At 38.9% G+C, this 17,285-nt stretch overlaps 1 protein-coding gene across 2 annotated transcripts; it reads left to right on the top strand.

Moving 5' to 3' along the window:
* The first annotated feature begins 249 nt into the window (after positions 1-249).
* LOC131245262 (uncharacterized) lies at positions 250-10,286 on the top strand. Of its 2 annotated transcripts, XM_058244595.1 has the most exons (9): positions 250-619; positions 1,679-1,806; positions 2,415-2,471; positions 2,599-2,712; positions 4,508-4,576; positions 4,658-4,696; positions 8,083-8,136; positions 9,822-9,902; positions 10,027-10,286. In XM_058244595.1, exons 1-9 carry the CDS (start codon positions 286-288, stop codon positions 10,090-10,092), a joined length of 942 nt encoding a protein of 313 aa, XP_058100578.1. In that variant the 5' UTR covers positions 250-285; the 3' UTR covers positions 10,093-10,286. The 2 variants fall into 2 exon arrangements, with proteins under 2 accessions (XP_058100578.1, XP_058100579.1); XM_058244596.1 differs by lacking the exon at positions 8,083-8,136.
* Positions 10,287-17,285: the final 6,999 nt, after the last annotated feature.

Here is a 17,285-nt window from a genome sequence, read left to right as displayed (position 1 = left end):
TCAATCTGATATTTGTATTTTCCCATGTTCAGGTTTATTTGACATTATTGACGGGTTGGACGGCAAATAAATATTATGGATCTGTTTACAGTGGGCCATTTGAAGTTTTTAATGGTGGGCGTTCAATCACCACTGTTTCCCGTGGTGTGGTCCACCTGAAATTTTGATCTTGTTAATGCTTGGTAACACATCATAAACTGGGCTGGAAAACGGATGGACGGAGTGGATAAAAGTGGGCCCCACGGGAAGGGTAACACCTGATCTGCCCCCCTGACCGACTGACGAATGCATGAATCCCGTACCCGATCGCCCTTCCAGAGTCCTACTTCAGTCGTTAGTTGCACTCGAGCTTCAGGTGCTGCTCCTCTCACGAATCCCAGCGCAAAGGAAATGGGATTCCACGTCTTCGCTCTCTGTATTCTCTCTCTATGGTTTCGACCTCTCCACCCCATCAAAGGATCTGCTGAAACAATCAGACGGACCACCGCATTTCTCATCTCCGTCCCCATCTTATCCTCAACCGTCCTCGCTCTCTCCGATCACCAATCCTTCTGCAGAGATCCAACGGACAACGTTATCTGCCAACTGGAGGAGATGAAGCAGAAGGTCTCACGATTAGGTCATCTCCCCATCTCTCTTTCTCTCTCCCTCTGCTGTAGTTGGTTGGGATTTGGTTTTTCATGTATTTCATTGAATTAGGGGTCTTTTGGATACCACTTACATTAGAATGTCTAACATCGGCATTGATTCCATCTCGTTTCATGCAATTCGAATCGAAATTATGGTTTCTCTCTCTCTTTTTAAGAGGGTTACATTTTTAATTTCTTTTCGATGAGATTGAATTTATTTTCTTTCCGGTGTATTGATTTCTGACGAAACGTTAGAAGATGGCTGTTGGCGAATCATCATCCATTTGCATGTGAACTTCACAGAGGGCATCCGGAGTGTGCATTTAGGTGGGCCGCCCCATAAAAGTTGCCCGCAGTGAAAATCAGACCGGTCCGGTAATCAGCTGGACAACACTGCATGAAAACGATGGATGATTTCAGTGGGGAATTCAGCTGGTCTCATCTAATGAACACATTTGACCAACATGATGGCTGGTGACTGGCCTGATTTTTCTGGCAGGTGATCTTCATGGTGGTGCCCACCTTATGCATGAGTCGCATGTTTCATGCAAAGTTCAGATGCAACTGATTGTAGGTCATTATTCCTCTCTCATTTGGTTAATTGAATTGGAAGTTGGAAGCAATTGGTGCAAAACTGACAGCGGAAGTTTGCTAGAAATGAATCTCATACCCAACAGGTCATTGATCAGACAGTGATGTGAAGTGGGTGGGGCCCAATTGATGTTACTGCACCCTAAATGATCAAGGCAAGCGTTTCAAAATTGAGGTCTCAGATTCGATTCCATCTTACCCATTAAAAAGAGGTCAAGGCACATGGGGTGCAGACTGTGAGGACATTCACCTGTAGCAAACTACTGTTACAGATGTTTCTCATTGGATTGCTTCCCTTGTTTTTGTATAAGCTGCTGAGTGAATTTCAGTTGCTCATGGCCATAGTCAAGATTTGCTTGACGTTATGAAATATAATTCTTCAGTGTGTTTGTTTGAGCCTATAATTTCTGTCCCATTTTTTTTAATATATATATATGTACTATCACCATTGGCTGCAGAGTCCATCCTGGAGGTAAATATGAAAAGCTTAAATGCTAAAGATGTGTATCTTGAAGAAAAGGAGAAGCTAATTGAGGAGATGACACATAAAATCCACTTTCTGCAAAATGCCATGGTTGATATTAAGGTTTGTTTTGTCAGTTCTGAGATATAATAGTGTCATTTTTGTCAGTAATCAATGCATACCCTGTTTGGTTGCCACTTAAAAATTAGTTCATCTCATTTTAGTTAACAGTATTTATGTTTCAGTGATTTTAGTTTATATAAATTGTGGGTTATAAAGATTACTTTTAATCATTACAAAAATCTCTACATAAAGTATTTAACATCTCAGCAATTCTATAAATTCAGATTATATCAAAATCTGCTTCATGACCAGTTTAGGGGAGTTTAGATGTGCCCCAAATGACAACCTGTTTGCGATTTCAGTCTGAAGACTTGGAACAATAACCATCCATAATACTAAGCATTTGGGTCAGCATGGAAAACCAGAACCGAGTTATGGAGGATGTAATTTCTCCATCTTTTCTGCTGTAAGTCAGATATGGTGTTGATTCTGCTGATCAGATGGAAAAACATCCGCAGCCCCAAGACCCAAGGGACGCCTAAATGGGCTCCAAAGCACAATAGCCAAGCAGCCTATTCTTGTAGCATCAGTTAATATGTGTGTTTTCATTTTCAAGCTTTCTTATATAATAGAAGACAAAATCACTCTTTTTTTCTTTTTTTTTGCAGAAATCGCTCGGTGACTCCTCATATTATGAAGAAAGGGTTCGTCTGCTAGAAGATGAGGTGTGCGGGTCTTATCTGTAGTTATTTTTTCCACACAAAATACTTAGGTTGCCTTTTCAGGACATGGCAATGAAAAAATTTAGTTGATGCTGTACTAATTTAAAAAGTGGCTCACAAGAATGCTTAGGTGCGTCTTCTTTGGGCTGAATCAAGAAAGAACAACTTCAATATTCATGTTTTAGACGCTAATGCACGTGATGCTGAGGAGAAATTAGAGGAATTAACTTCTCAAGTTGAAAAGGTCAGTTTACTGATTCATTCATATATGATGTCACAAAGAGAAAAATGGTAGCACACTACACCAAAGTTGTTGCATTAGGGTTGATAAAATTTGAATGGTTATTGTGGTTTCAGTATTTGCAAACGCAGAGACTATTTTAAGCTTCGGATTCTTTTATGGTGAAGTCGTGGTGAGGACAAACCAGAAGAGGACTTCTCTGAATGGAATTTTAGTTTACTTTGCCATTCATCTATCACATTAAAAGTCTGTTGATGGTACAATGAAAATTTGGTTGCATTAACATGGATAATTGTTAATTAATATTTGATTAGTTACTTGTGACCAAGGTATTTGGTAACAGTAACAGCCAGCACAATGGCCGGCCATGTGACTGCTATGATACAGGGGCACGATGACTGTTTCAGCCCTTTTAACTGCCACTATGGCCCTGTAACTGTTGATTTTTTTTATTTTTTTTAAAGGAAAAAAACATATGAGGATATTGGAAAATTTTAGAAAAATATGAGATTCTTAAATATGTTATTCTTTTCTAGTTTTGAACATGTATTTGATGGTGTAACAGCCTAATGGGCCATTCTTTGTAAGAACACTATCTTGGGCTGCCTGATACTATTAACTTGAGACTGACTCTAAAACAGTAAAAGTCTCATATTTAGGCTTCTAAATACCTAATATCAATATATAATTCAGATGATAAGTCTGCATATGATTAATGATGAGTTGATGACACAATTATAGGTCATCACCTAATCACCATTTAGGCTCCAAACACCTAATCACCATTTAGGCTCCAAACACAAATCTGGCATGATTGGGTAGATTAGGACACGCTATATATAAGTGATAGTTACTGCCTTTGATATTTCCCAACATGGTCCACATAGCTTCAATTTGTCGAGTCCCACTTAGTTGTGTTTTGATCCTCACAATAATCATACATCTAGTTTAGGCTTTAATTCTAAGTTTCCTTCATGCTTGACACGAATAAAGAATTCTGGGTGATCAAACCACATGATCTCGAGGTAGAGACTCCAACACCTAGGACAATTGGCTTGTGAACTGGCTTTGGAAGAGCCTGGACACTCGATTCTGGAAACATATTTTCCCAAGTTCCATTGAAAAGGAACCTGTCCAGCCTGCTTACTGCTAGATCCTCCAGGTTATTGGAACACAAAATCTTCCACCCACCATGGGAATATCAAATTCATTAAACCCAGACATAGTGGCCTTGATGCATGATCTTTCCAGCTTCTCATACCCATATCTTATCACACTGAAGTCACTCCCTAAACACCACAGGGCATCCCAGAGTCTCCCCAAAATGCAGGCCTCAGACAAGGACTATTAGGACTATACGCTGCAGTGAGGATCCATTGTCCCCAAACCTACTGATTTAATCGGGATGGACGACAACCATCTCCCTTTGATCTCCAATCTATTCAGATCGAAAGCATCCCAAATGACAAGAATGCCCCAGGTATGCCTTGTGCATTAATGCAATCCCAATCACGGAACCACATTTACCCAAATGAACTTAACCAGCTCCCTATCCATGACCTCCTCAACTGTAACCACCTTAGCCATGGACATGAATGTGGCACATGCAGGGTTATTAAACTTCACACACACGCCCGCACATGTATGTGTGCAGGTAGATGTGATCTTTGATTGTCATTCCAAAAAAAAAAAGTGATCTTCCGTTCCTCTATTTCACATATGATTTAGCAGCTTTTTTCCTAGTTTGTCGAGAAGAAGTCAAACCTTGACTGTCAAATTATTATTTATTTACTACCAGATGGGGAGTATTGTTACAGAACAGTGGATTCAGATTCAGCAACTGGAGCAAGCACTTCAAATAACAGAAGTATTGTCTTTTTTAGAACATTTATAGTTATATGTTATGGATCTGCAACTGTCCAGCTGATTTTTGTATTCTTTTTATCAGATTAGAAAAACAGAGTCTACCAGATGTATATTCCTGAAGGTACTATTATACTTTAAGTAGTTACTGTTCATTTCTTAGATAATCTCATCCAATTTCTTTGATGTGAATTCTGTTTATCTATTTCTTGAAAAGTCAAGGATCCTTTCTGCATATTTAGCTTCAGAGGAGCTTGTCCCAAAGATTGCAGCATTTGCATGCAGACATTTGAAAATATCATATGAACACTATAGACTTAAATATTATTACAACACATAAGATCCAAATATTTTCTCCGAACTTAATATTTAGAGTTCACTGTAGCAAATGCTCAATATCTAAAAGAGCTCAATATCTAGTTTAATGGACTTGTATTCAAACACCGGGGCTGTTCTAGCGATATATTTTCTCTGTTTCTTCAATTTGGTTGATAGCCCATGACCTCGACATTGCAACCCTTGGATCCTAATTACTTGTACACAAGGCGTGATCAGATTCTTTTCATTCTTTCGTTATCAGTCCATATGAGCTAGAAAAGTTAAGTCAACCACCATTGAAGACTGAAATAATATTACAGTATGTGAGAACCAAAAAATTCCTTGAAGATAATGGCAGGTTCTGTAACTGCATATACACATATTTTGCTTGTGCTGCAAAAGAAATTCCAAACACACAAAGATACAGTATCTGATTCCTAGTTCTACAATGACGCAGAACTGTCTCAATGACCTTGTCGAATATACACATATTTTGCTTCTGCTGCTAAAGAAATTCCAAACCAATTGTGTTTTAACCTTTGTATGTTTCATCCTCTGATGGAGGAACATGGTCAGCAACCTTTATAAATAGCATCATAACTATCACGCTCGAAATGCGCATAGGGTCAGTGGCTAATAACCAGCATTTGCTGCCAGGCAACGCTGCATGTGCGTGGGCTTATTGGACAGTTCACCATTGTCTAATAACTAGCATCTAATGGCACTTGAGGTGTTTTCTTCCAGGCAAGATGCACTCAAAATGCCCCACACGGTAGTGTTTAGGAGGATTTCACTTCGAACTGCCAAGGATAAGCACAACGCCTGCAAGGTTCAAGTCACACATGATTTGCATATCTCCAGAAAAATGAATCAAGAGGTGATACATGACTCGTGGTTGTGTTGATAACTTTGCCTGGTTGTAATGTGCCACTGTTCCCCGGCCAACGTAAAGGAGGAGGTTAATATTACGTAGACAGCCAGTCGTTGAACTTTTGCCAAGCAGTCATGAGAAAGCTAGCCCCAATGATATGGTTCATGATCGTGTGTTGCCTTTTAATGTCCAGAATCTCTTATCCCACCCTTTCTACCTTGTGTAAATTCGGTCTATAATGGGGAAACTTTTAAAACCAAACCCTATTTTTGAAAGCTTTGAAACTAATGGCTTGCTCATCATACATGCAAAGGATAACATGGCACTGCAGAGCGCACCATCCCTAACTATAATTTGGCTGTCAGTGTTCTATAAACGACTACGATAAGTTTGGCACATGGCTTATGAGTTTGTTACGTGCAAATCTCTCCCCCAGTACTAATTACAATATACAATATCGGGCGATATTTTCAATGTCCTCCTATGGGCCCCATTGTAGTCTTCTAAGAAGGCTGAACCGTAGTTTATGGACTTGCTGTTTCAGTTACTTGACTGCTTGATAGAGACATTCTTGAGTGGTTGCATGACTTTATTTATTTATTTCTTGAGGAGTAACTAATCAATTTATTAAAAGGGCACCAAAAAGGAAAAGGCACAAAGAGTTGCAAGCTAAATAAAAAGGAAAAATTACAGTCTTGTAAAGAACTTATGCAAGAAGCCCATTCCACTAGAAGACTCTTGACTTTAACACAACCTCCTCCTCTTTGGCCACTAGATTATGGAAGCACCTTTCATTCCCCTTCTCACCCCCCCCCCCCCCCAATAAAGGTGTTCCAAAACGGTAACGGTGGCCGTAACAGCCACCACTGTTACTGTTGTGATACGGGCCGTTACGGCCCCCGTATCGGCCATTATGGCCTTTTTTAAGTTTTTGGAAAAAACTGTTATTGGACCGTTATGGGGCTGTTACGGGACCGTTATGGGACTGTTTTTCTGTAACGGCCGTTACAGCTGTTTCAATCCCGTAACGCGTAACAATTATGACCGTTACCATTACGTAACAGCCATTACATAACCGATTTTGAATACCTTGCCCCAAATAGAGCCATAAAACAGCTAGCATAGCCAACCTCCAAAGATCCCGAAATTTCCTCTCTAGCCAAGCGCCATGCCAGATGAGGAGATGCTCCATGACGGACTCCAACATAACCCAAGGGTGAGTTGCACAGTTTGCAGTCTCCATGCCAGTCATACTCCGAAATAGCAATTTAAAACCACTACAAAGAGTAGCAAGTAAAGAATTGACCCCATAATTATGGATCAATGAAGAATTATTGAATATTTAAAAGCATGGAAAGAGTAAATGCTTTTTTTTTTTTTTTTTTGGTGAGCATCTGCTGCAATTCTTGAGGATGTCTCAGGTATATGGGTTATGCCAGATGGTTAGTGGGTCTTGGGCGAAGGTGGTTGGATTGTATCTCTCCATATTGCTGTCCCTTAACCATTTCTTATTGTAGCTTCTTTTGTTTAGTTTAATAATATTTTCTTGTTGCCATTCTTCCTTAGTTTAATAATATCTTCTTGTTGCCATTCTTAAACAAATGGTCATGCGAATGTAAAGTCCATTAATAGAATTAGTCTGTATGCCTGATTATAAATTTGCATAATCTCATCATTGCCCAAAGAGCTTAATAAGAAGAAATAATAGTCCCTAGTTATTACAGTGAGGCGCACATCAGTAAATGGAAGTACTTTAGACTGTAAGAATGGAGCTTGTGCAGGCTATAAGTGCAGGGTTCACTTAGCTCTGTAAGTATGTGCTGAATTTAACAATACCACCAACTGGTAGCACCAGCAGTAGTAATTGTAGCAATAACATTAACACAGTACCATTAGCTTTTTTTTTTTGTTAGCTTGTTAGTACACCCCACTGTCAGTTCACACTTCACTGTTAGCCACCCCCACTAGGGATTGATACCAAGACCTTAGTGTTGAAACAAGGTATCTTTCACTCGGTCTACCACTTGAGCTATGGATCAGGGTGTCGCAGTACCATTAGCTGTTGCTTTATCAAGTGTTGGTGTTGCAGTAGCTCCATTGGTAATAATTGTATCCTCCTATTCTAGCTATAAGCTGAAATATGCTACATCAACTTCCTTTTTTCCACAAATTTTACTATTGTAGGCTTTAGACCAATTGTAATATTTTATGCTGTTCTGCATTTTGTTAAGGACTTCCATGGGCATCGCCTCCAAAAAAATATTGTGCTGGATCCAAGTTTTTTTGGGAGTGATTTTGTTTTGGGTTCCTATGTGTCTCAGGCTTTGCATTACTTGAAACGAATCATGTCAGCAGCGCAAAAAAGCCATCATCAGGTGTGGACCTTTGCTTTGTTATCTGTGAATCATTCAATGGTAGCTTCTTTGAGTATTGCATCATCTTCCATTTTAGTGTTAGATCTATAATAGATGTTGTATAGTGATTGGTTTGAGAAAGTCAGGTTGTTGTTGCAAGGTTTCGCCATTTGGCGTTTTTCAATAAAAGTTGTGTTACCTTCAAAAAATTATATATATATATATATATATATATATATATATATATATATATATATATATATATATATATATATATATATATATATATATATATATATATATATATACATACATAAGTAGAAGAAGAAGAAGAAAGAAAGATGTCCACAGGTATTACTGCATGCATGTATGGTATTTAAGATTTTTATTTTTATTTTTTTCTTGTAACCAATCTTTTGATGTCATGTCCTACCCATTTCAATGTGTTGGGATATAAAGTGTCCATTCCTGCGAAGTGTATTGCTAAGCTTCAGTTTAGTCAAAGGTAATGATGTTTCCGAGCATTCATGAAGGAGAGCCCTCAAATTTTAGTTGCATTTGTTTCATGTCCAACTTGAAAATGACGTAACTGCATTTGGGCCCAGACCCTCAATACGAGTGCTAGGGAAGGAAAATACAATTTAGTTTTCCACTTTATTGAGTTGGCAATTGCAATTTAACTTGATAGTGCATCCAAGGTCTTCTAAGTATGCCCTTTTAAAAAATAAAATCTTCCAAGTATTGCTGAAGGTATCTATAGTTGCAACTATATATCTTCTCAATGAACTCCTAGACTTGGGAATTGGAGTTTGGGTTGTGCTATGTCCAAAAACAGAAATCCAATAACCTACAAATGGCACTGAAGAAATCCAAGCTGCAAGAGTCTAGGACATTTTCCTGCTCGGTGTACCTCCCTCACATTTTCTATTTTCCACAAATGCCTAAAATTCCGGTATCTCCTTGTTAAATTCATGCCCCTAAGAAGTCAAGCTCATATTGTAAAGGTTTCTGTACAGACTTAAATTGCTACATTCATTACAGGTACATCAATACTTCTATGGTCTTTGATTAGAGTTGTGAACATATACCATGATAACGTGAGCAAGCTCCTGGGACTGCTCTTATTGCACTAAATTTGAATGAAATTGTCTGTTGAAGATGTATGTGACACATCATATAATCAAGATGCATGCACCTTATTTGCATCAGTTCAAAATTTTGCAAATTTGCAAACCACTACATCTACACATCCAAATATGCATCAGATTTCTGCACGGTTTAAAAGCTGACCTACTCAGAAAAGTGGAATTCTAGGATACGCAGCCCAAGGCTTTGCACTGTATACTGAGGTTTTCAATTTTTGTAAGTGGGGCCCAGGGTTCAGTAATCCCAGACCATTCTTCTGTCGTGTCATCCCATGGATGGCCCATGCTTTGACGATCTCCCAGATTGAAACATTCTAGCCACCAATATTTGGACTTTTTTCAGTTAAGCGTGGAATGTTGCTGTATTTCTCCTTTGAGCTGTTGATTTGTAGGTCACAAGTTGAGGATAATTTTGTGGCATGGTCCATCTGCGGTTGGATGCAACAGACCGTGGTTTGGAATACTGAACCATGGGCCCCACCTGACTGATATGCATCTTCGTAGTGGGTATGTATGTGGGAAAGACACTGTCTGAATGCAATTAATGATTATCTTTTGCAGCTACAAGGTACAGTCAAACAGGTGATGGAAAGGAACGAATTTACTGCAGCTTTTGTCAACAAGGAGGTGGTATTTTTCATGGTATGTATTTTACTCCATCCCATCCTCTACTTCGATGATGTTTTGTATGTTGAATGTTTCACACCTCGCTGTTCTGCTTTTCTTTGACAATCTAATGTGAGCTGTAATTGATGTATTTATTCAGGCATCAGCTCTAATTACCTTCCCAGCAATGGGCGCTTGGATTTTTTACTCATCATACTTGAGCTAGTTGTTTGGAAGACCTCATATACCTGATTCGCTTCAAAAAAGACTGCATATACTTGATGGGAAAAGGAAGCTAGGAAAAGACTATAATGGGATTGTTTTTGGCTTATAACTTGAAAAAGGTATAACTCATCTTTGTTATTGTGTACATATACCCATTACGAGCATTTATCTTCTATTTGCTGCGTTATGTTTGTATTCTTTCTGTCTTGTGCATGCCAGTCTTGTCTACCGATAACTTTTAGGGCATGACCTGTCCACATTGGGGCCATTTTGTCAATGGTCTGGATCACTGAACCATGGGCTGCACTTGGTCACATATTGAATTACACTGAAAATCTTTGGAGACTGAATATCCTTGGGTTGAGGAAAATGTAATTCCTGTTTCTTCTTTTATTTTGTTTTTTGTAAGCAGGAGGAAATTAGTTCAAACCAAAAGGTTTGTCTGATGTGTTCTGCTCTGGATGTCCCATGACCTAAAAATATCACACTGGAAGATCCCATCCATCAAAGCTGGGCTTCTTTTTTTTCCTGGTTGAACATGGCCATTACTGTATCTCTTATTAACCATCCATTTGCAGGCCACAATTTGATTGATAGAGTTAGCGCACACATTTTTGGAGCATGATCCATCCATGGTGGTCCCCTCAGACCTATGGTTTGGATCACTCATCCACTTGTACAAGATAAAACCCAAAGTATATAAATCCTCTCCTCTCAGGGAATGTGGAGCTCCTTCCAGCACACTTAGAAAGGTTCTGACACACCTTGTGATTGCTTTGGTGAGCAGAAAAGCCAGTTGAGAAGGAGTCCTGGACCCAGCCCATTTAATAATTGGGTCTGTATTTTGGCCTCTGATCCAAACCATTAAAATCTTGGTCAGATCTTCGATCCAAGTCAAGATAAGCTAATCCCATCAATTTGATGGCTTGGAGGGTCTGGTATGGGAGGGATCCAGATCCATTGTATGAGTGTCATGGGTAGGGTCTGGGTCAGTTTTAGGCACGGTAGGTCTCTCTATGTGGTGTATGCCCCAGATCCCATGCATGTGTGCGTTGGTAGCATGTGTTTCTGTAGTCACGGTTCACACGGGTGAGTAGACTCAACTTTCTTCGAGGTCTTCTTTTGCCTTTTCGCCAGTTTGGTAGATAGACGAGGAAATGATGACATACAATAATTGATTGTCAAATTTCAAATGTACAATTTTCTTTCCGCCAAATCCTGTCAACTTTCACATCAATTGGCGAATCCACCTATTATAATTTTCCCATCAGTTTTCCTAATTAGACTTAGTAATTATAAATAGTTTTATAATTTCCACTGTCCTTGGACTTGTAGTAATTTACTTGGTCTTGGTCGGGTCCAAGACTGGGTGGGGTCTGTTTTACAATGATCCAACAGTTTGAAAAACAGGGTTGGGCCTGAGACTGGGTTGGGTTTGGGTCGGTTCCATTTTGGGATCATGTTTGGTTGATTTTGAGAGATCTAGTCACAACCCATTTAAAAACTGGGTTGTACTTTTGGTGCTGGATCTCATCTGATGGGTCCAAATTTTAGACCCTGACTCTTTAATTTCTGGTAGGGTCCCCAGTCAAACTCCAAGGTGGTGGCTGCACTGTCAGCATGGGCACAATGACAGGGCTAGTAACACCCTATTGTTAACATGTAGAAGTAGACATACCAGGTATGCAGTTTGTTTAGAACACAGTTCAAATTCTTGAAGACTTGGAACTCGACTCATGTTCAGCCAGGTTGTGTCAACTCGAAGAATAGAGTTGTCACATGACTCGACTCGATATTTAACAATTATTAAATAACATATTAGTGGTTGAAAGGTAAAAAGGATCACATGAAATAATCATTCACAATATTAAAAGAGAAAATATCAAAACTTTGAAGTTTGGTTCCTTTGAAGGCCTTATTTCTTTCATAAAAAAAGGTGAGTTGTCTGCAGTCTGGAGCCACTGTGAGTCTGCATCAAGGCAGCTGCCCGACTGAGCCAGCAAGTTCATTCTATGAGTCTCTTTCAAACTTAATCAGGTAGGAGTTGGTCTACAGACTTGGATCTGATTTTCAAAAATGGGGCTAGGTAGGTCACCCAACTCGACTACCAGAAGGGGTGCTGAATGTGTGATTTTTTTATTTCAACGTTATTTGTTATTTAATTATATATGTATTATGTAAAAACCATACAAAAGGCATGGTCAGTATCAAACATGTCATGGAGCCGATTTTAACGCCAATACCAGATAGTGTAATCAGTGCTTGAAACTAGTGCAAACGGACCAGATAAAGAATGACAGGGTACCCGAATTTAAAAAACCGGCGCAATTGGCATAACTCACCTTAAGTATCCAGAGGGCGCCCGTTTTTTCTAATGCAGGGGAAATGACTTTATGTGCATGAAATCATACCGACCATCGGGTTCGCCACCCTGTTTTCGACCTTGATCCAAAATGCAGGTTTTTTTTAATTTATTATTATTATTATTATTTTGGGTTAGCTTGTTAGTACACACCCATATCAGTACACACACTCCATGTTAGCCACCCCCGCTTGGGAACGATACCAAGACCTCAAGTGACGCAAGGGAGGACGTGAGGTCGAGCACCGTCTTCCTCAAAAGGATAACTATTCCGAATCCGCAGAACTTCTCTGGACTCCTCACAGAGACTTCTCGAATCCACAAGGAAAGAAAGCAGAAAATAGAAATAAATTCGAAATTGATTGATGAATAATTGATGATTCTATAATGTGTGTCCTTACACCATTAATATAGAAAAAAATATACTAAAATTCGTAATTACCAAAAATAGCAAAATTCTAACTCTAATGAAAATTCTAATTCTAATAAAACTTTTCTAAAGCCTAATTTCTAAAAATAAAAATTGCAAATAAACTTTCTCTAGAAGAGTCTTATTATAACTAAAAGTTATTTCTAAAAGAAAAGACAAGCTAAAACTTTAAAAAATATTAAAAAATTCGAAATTACTAAAAATAGTAAAATTTTTCTAAAAATTCGTTTTTGAGCTGAAAGCGCACGTTTTCTGACGAAACGGACAGATACAACCCACTTTGTGGGTCGGTTCACCTCGGATGGCCCGTTTCAATAAAGATTTATACGTTGCACGCCCCATAACGATACCCGGATCAAAAGTTATGGTTAATTCACCATCCATCTTCTTTTGGCTCAACCGTGCTGGGAACGTATCTGTGATACGTTCTACATCAGACCCCTCCACTTGAAAAAAACTCATCCTCGAGTTACGCAAGAAACTTGGCACATGAGTCTGAGATAACTTCTGACGCCGATGTTCATTAGCCCTTTTTTTGTACTTGGCATTAAGCTTTTGAGCTGACACAATACACGTACTCATGTTTTCCTTGACTTGACTAATATTGATCAGTTCCTTCACATCTGTCTTCAAGATCTCATATTTTTTCTGATAATGTGGGCAATTAGGCAGACTTGCCCCTGAAACGGGATCAACGTAATTTTGTATATCTCGTATGGGAGGCAATTTATCGGGGGGTTCATCGAGCACAATCTCCTTGAACTCCTGCAAAATTGGCTTCAAATCTTCTGGGATATTCACAAGCTCCATATATTCTTCATTTTCAACTAATGGATATATGTCTTGTTTCCTCAGATTATTTGACAAAAGCCTGTTCAATTGTGAGAGACTGTTCCTCAACTTTAGAAGTCTTGTGTTGGTTTTCCATTCCTATAAAGGTCACATGTTCGCTACTGATAAATCATGTGGTCTGTTGCAACTGCATTTTGATGAAGTCGTTTCTCACGGACCAATAATAGGATTTTTCTGCATAACCTTTTACTGATCGACTATCCTGATAATAATTTTGGTTTTGTTGGAATAATACCTGATCGTAATCTTGAGGGAGGAATCGCATGTACAATAACTTCTTCATCTGCGGCTAGGTGCGGATTGGCACCTTCATCTGTCTCGTCCGATCAAGTTGAAGTTGTTCCCACCAATCTGAAGTTTTGCCTATCAACTTGTAGGCCACGAGTTTAACTTTTTTTTCTTCTATGATGTTCATGTAGTCGAAGAAACGTTCGACTTCAAGCAACCAATCGAGAAGGTCCTTGAAGTAGAGTTGGCCATTAAAATTAGGAAGATCGACTTTCATCTTGAATTCTTGAACCATTCTGTGGTTCATTGATAGCATCGCCCTACGATCAGTATAATTACGAATTCCAGCAACTGGCGGTGGTGGATCACCACCATAAATACGGAGTTGCCCTAGGGTCTTTGCCAAACGATCTACCATGCGATCGATGAAAGCCTGCAGCCCTTGCATGACTTGTCGATTCTCTCGCTACGCCGATTCGAAAGCTGCCGCCGTTAAAGGTAAATTCCCTAGAGCACCGCCCATAGGATTGTTGCCCGACCCGTCGTTAGAAGCCATCGATCCGAGGAGAAACCTTGCTCTGATACCAAACTAACGCAGGGGAGGACGTGAGGTCGAGCACCGTCTTCCTCAAGAGGATAACTATTTTGAATCCACGGAACTTCTCTGGACTCCTCACAGAGACTTCTCGAATCCACAATAAAAGAAAGCAGAAAATAGAAATAAATTCGAAATTGATTGATGAATAATTGATGATTCTATAATGTGTGTCCTTACACCATTAATATAGAAAAAAATAAACTAAAATTCGTAATTACCAAAAATAGCAAAATTCTAACTCTAATAAAAATCATAATTCTAATAAAACTCTTCTAAGGCCTAATTTCTAAAAATAAAAATTGCAAATAAACTTTCTCTAGAAGAGTCCTAGTATAACTAAAAGTTATTTCTAAAAGGAAAGAAAATCTAAAACTCTAAAAAATATTAAAAAAATCTGAATTATTAAAAATAATAAAATTTTTCTAAAAATTCATTTTTGAGCTAAAAGCGCACGTTTTCTAACAAAACGGACAGATGCGACCCACTTTGTGGGTCGGTTCACCTCGGATAACCCGTTTCAGTAAAGATTGATAGGTTGAGCACCCCATAACAATACCCGGATCAAAAGTTATGGTTAATTCACCTTCCATCTTCTTTTGGCTCAACCATGCTGGGAACGTATCTGTGATACGTTCTACATCAGACCCCTCGACTTGAAAAAAACTCGTCCTCGAGTTACGCAAGAGACTTGGCACATGAGTCTGAGATAACTTCTGACGCCGATGTTCATTAGCCCTTTTTTTGTACTTGGCATTAAGCTCTTGAGCTGACACAATACACGTCCTCCCCTGCGTCAGTTTGGTATCAAAGCTTTGCCTGTCAACTTGTAGGCCACGAGTTTAACTTTCTTTTCTTCTATGATGTTCATATAGTCGAAGAAACGTTCGACTACAAGCAACTATCGAAAAAGTCCTTGAAGTAGAGTTGGCCATTAAAATTAGGAAGATCGACTTTCATCTTGAATTCTTGAACCATCCTGTGGTTCATTGATAGCATCGCCCTACGATCAATATAATTACGAATTCCAGCAATTGCTGGTAGTGGATCACCACCATAAACACGGAGCTGCCCTAGGGCCTCCGCCAAACGATCCGTCATGCGATCGATGGAAGCCTGCAGCCCTTACATGGCTTGCCGATTCTCTCGTTGTACCGCTTCAAAAGCTACTGCCATTAAAGTTAAATTCCTTGGAGCACCGCTCATAGGATTGTTGCTCGACCCGTTGTTAGAACCATCGATTCGGGGAGAAACCTCGCTCTGATACCAAACTGACGCAGGGGAGGACGTGAGGTCGAGCACCATCTTCCTCAAGAGGATAACTATTCTAAATTCACGGAACTTCTCTGGACTCCTCACAGAGACTTCTCAAATCCACGAGGAAAGAAAGCAGAAAATAGAAATAAATTCTAATAAATTCGAAATTTATTGATAAACAATTGATGATTCTATAACGTGTGTCCTTACACCATTAATATAGAAAAAAATAAATTAAAATTCGTAACTACCAAAAATAGCAAAATTCTAACTCTAATAAAAATCCTAATTCTAATAAAACTCTTCTAAGGCCTAATTTCTAAAAATAAAAATTGCAAATAAACTTTCTCTAGAAAAGTCCTAGTATAACTAAAAGTTATTTCTAAAAGGAAAAAAAATCTAAAACTCTAAAAAATATTAAAAAATTCGGAATTACTAAAAATAGTAAAATTTTTCTAAAAATTCGTTTTTGAGCTGAAAGTGCACTTTTTCTGACGAAACGGACAGATGCGACCCACTTTGTAGGTCGATTCACCTCGGATGGCCCGTTTTAGTAAAGATTGATAGGTTGCACGCCACATAATGATACCCAGATTAAAAGTTATGGTTAATTCACCGTCCATCTTCTTTTGGCTCAACCATGCTGGGAACGTATCTGTGATACGTTCTACATCATCAAGCGTTGAAACGAGGTATCTCCACTCAGTCTACCAGTTGAGCTATGGATCTGGGTGTCCCAAAATGCAGGTTGATTCATCACTCAGGTGGGTCACTGACACAGGATGAGGTCAATCACCGTCTTCCTCAAAGATAACTATTCCGAATCCACATAGCTTCTTTGGACTCCTCACAAAGACTTCTCAAATCCACGAGGAAAAAATAAGGAAAATAGAAAATAATTTCTATAAATTTTGTAATTTGATTCATGAATGAATAAATGAGTTTACACCCCTTTAAATAGGGATACTAAGCCATGGAAGAAGTTTTGGAATTAAACTACAACTAAAACTCCTACAATTTGCAACTTACTATAAATAATTAATTTATTGTTTATATATGGTTGTGATTCCTACTACTGCACACTGTTTTTGGCCAAAAATAGTAAGTGTAATATTTGGTCGAACCATGATGTTCTCCTAATTATTATAAGCACTTTTCATGTTGGGCGCAATTACTAAAGCCTAATGGTAGTTACTATAAATAGTAAAAATGAAATTAAAACAGGATTTCAACCGTCGATTTGATGGTATTTCGCAAATTCGGTGTAGGCAATCCGGCATAGCAGGGTTGGGTGAGGGTTGGGTGGCTAAAGTAGCTCATCCTACCCTAAAATCATATATGGTACGTTCGATAGCTCATTCCAATTTGCGAGATACGTCCGTTTTAAGTTTTGACAGTCCGGATCACCTCCACCTCCGATCTGACCTTTTCTGATCTATCTTAGCCATGAAACTGTCCGCAAACTACTCT

The sequence above is a fragment of the Magnolia sinica genome, chromosome 5 (assembly GCF_029962835.1).
Source record: "Magnolia sinica isolate HGM2019 chromosome 5, MsV1, whole genome shotgun sequence".
NCBI lineage: Eukaryota > Viridiplantae > Streptophyta > Magnoliopsida > Magnoliales > Magnoliaceae > Magnolia > Magnolia sinica.
This window is presented reverse-complemented; position numbering and strand designations above follow the sequence as displayed.

Bases quoted from the DNA above. Each gene is read 5' to 3' on its own strand.
- LOC131245262 (XM_058244595.1), top strand. From the start codon at position 286: ATGCATGAATCCCGTACCCGATCGCCCTTCCAGAGTCCTACTTCAGTC. The intron at 2,713-4,507 runs GTCAGTTTACTG...ATTTACTACCAG, and splicing joins TAACTTCTCAAGTTGAAAAG to ATGGGGAGTATTGTTACAGA. The intron at 9,903-10,026 runs GTATGTATTTTA...GTATTTATTCAG, and splicing joins AGGAGGTGGTATTTTTCATG to GCATCAGCTCTAATTACCTT.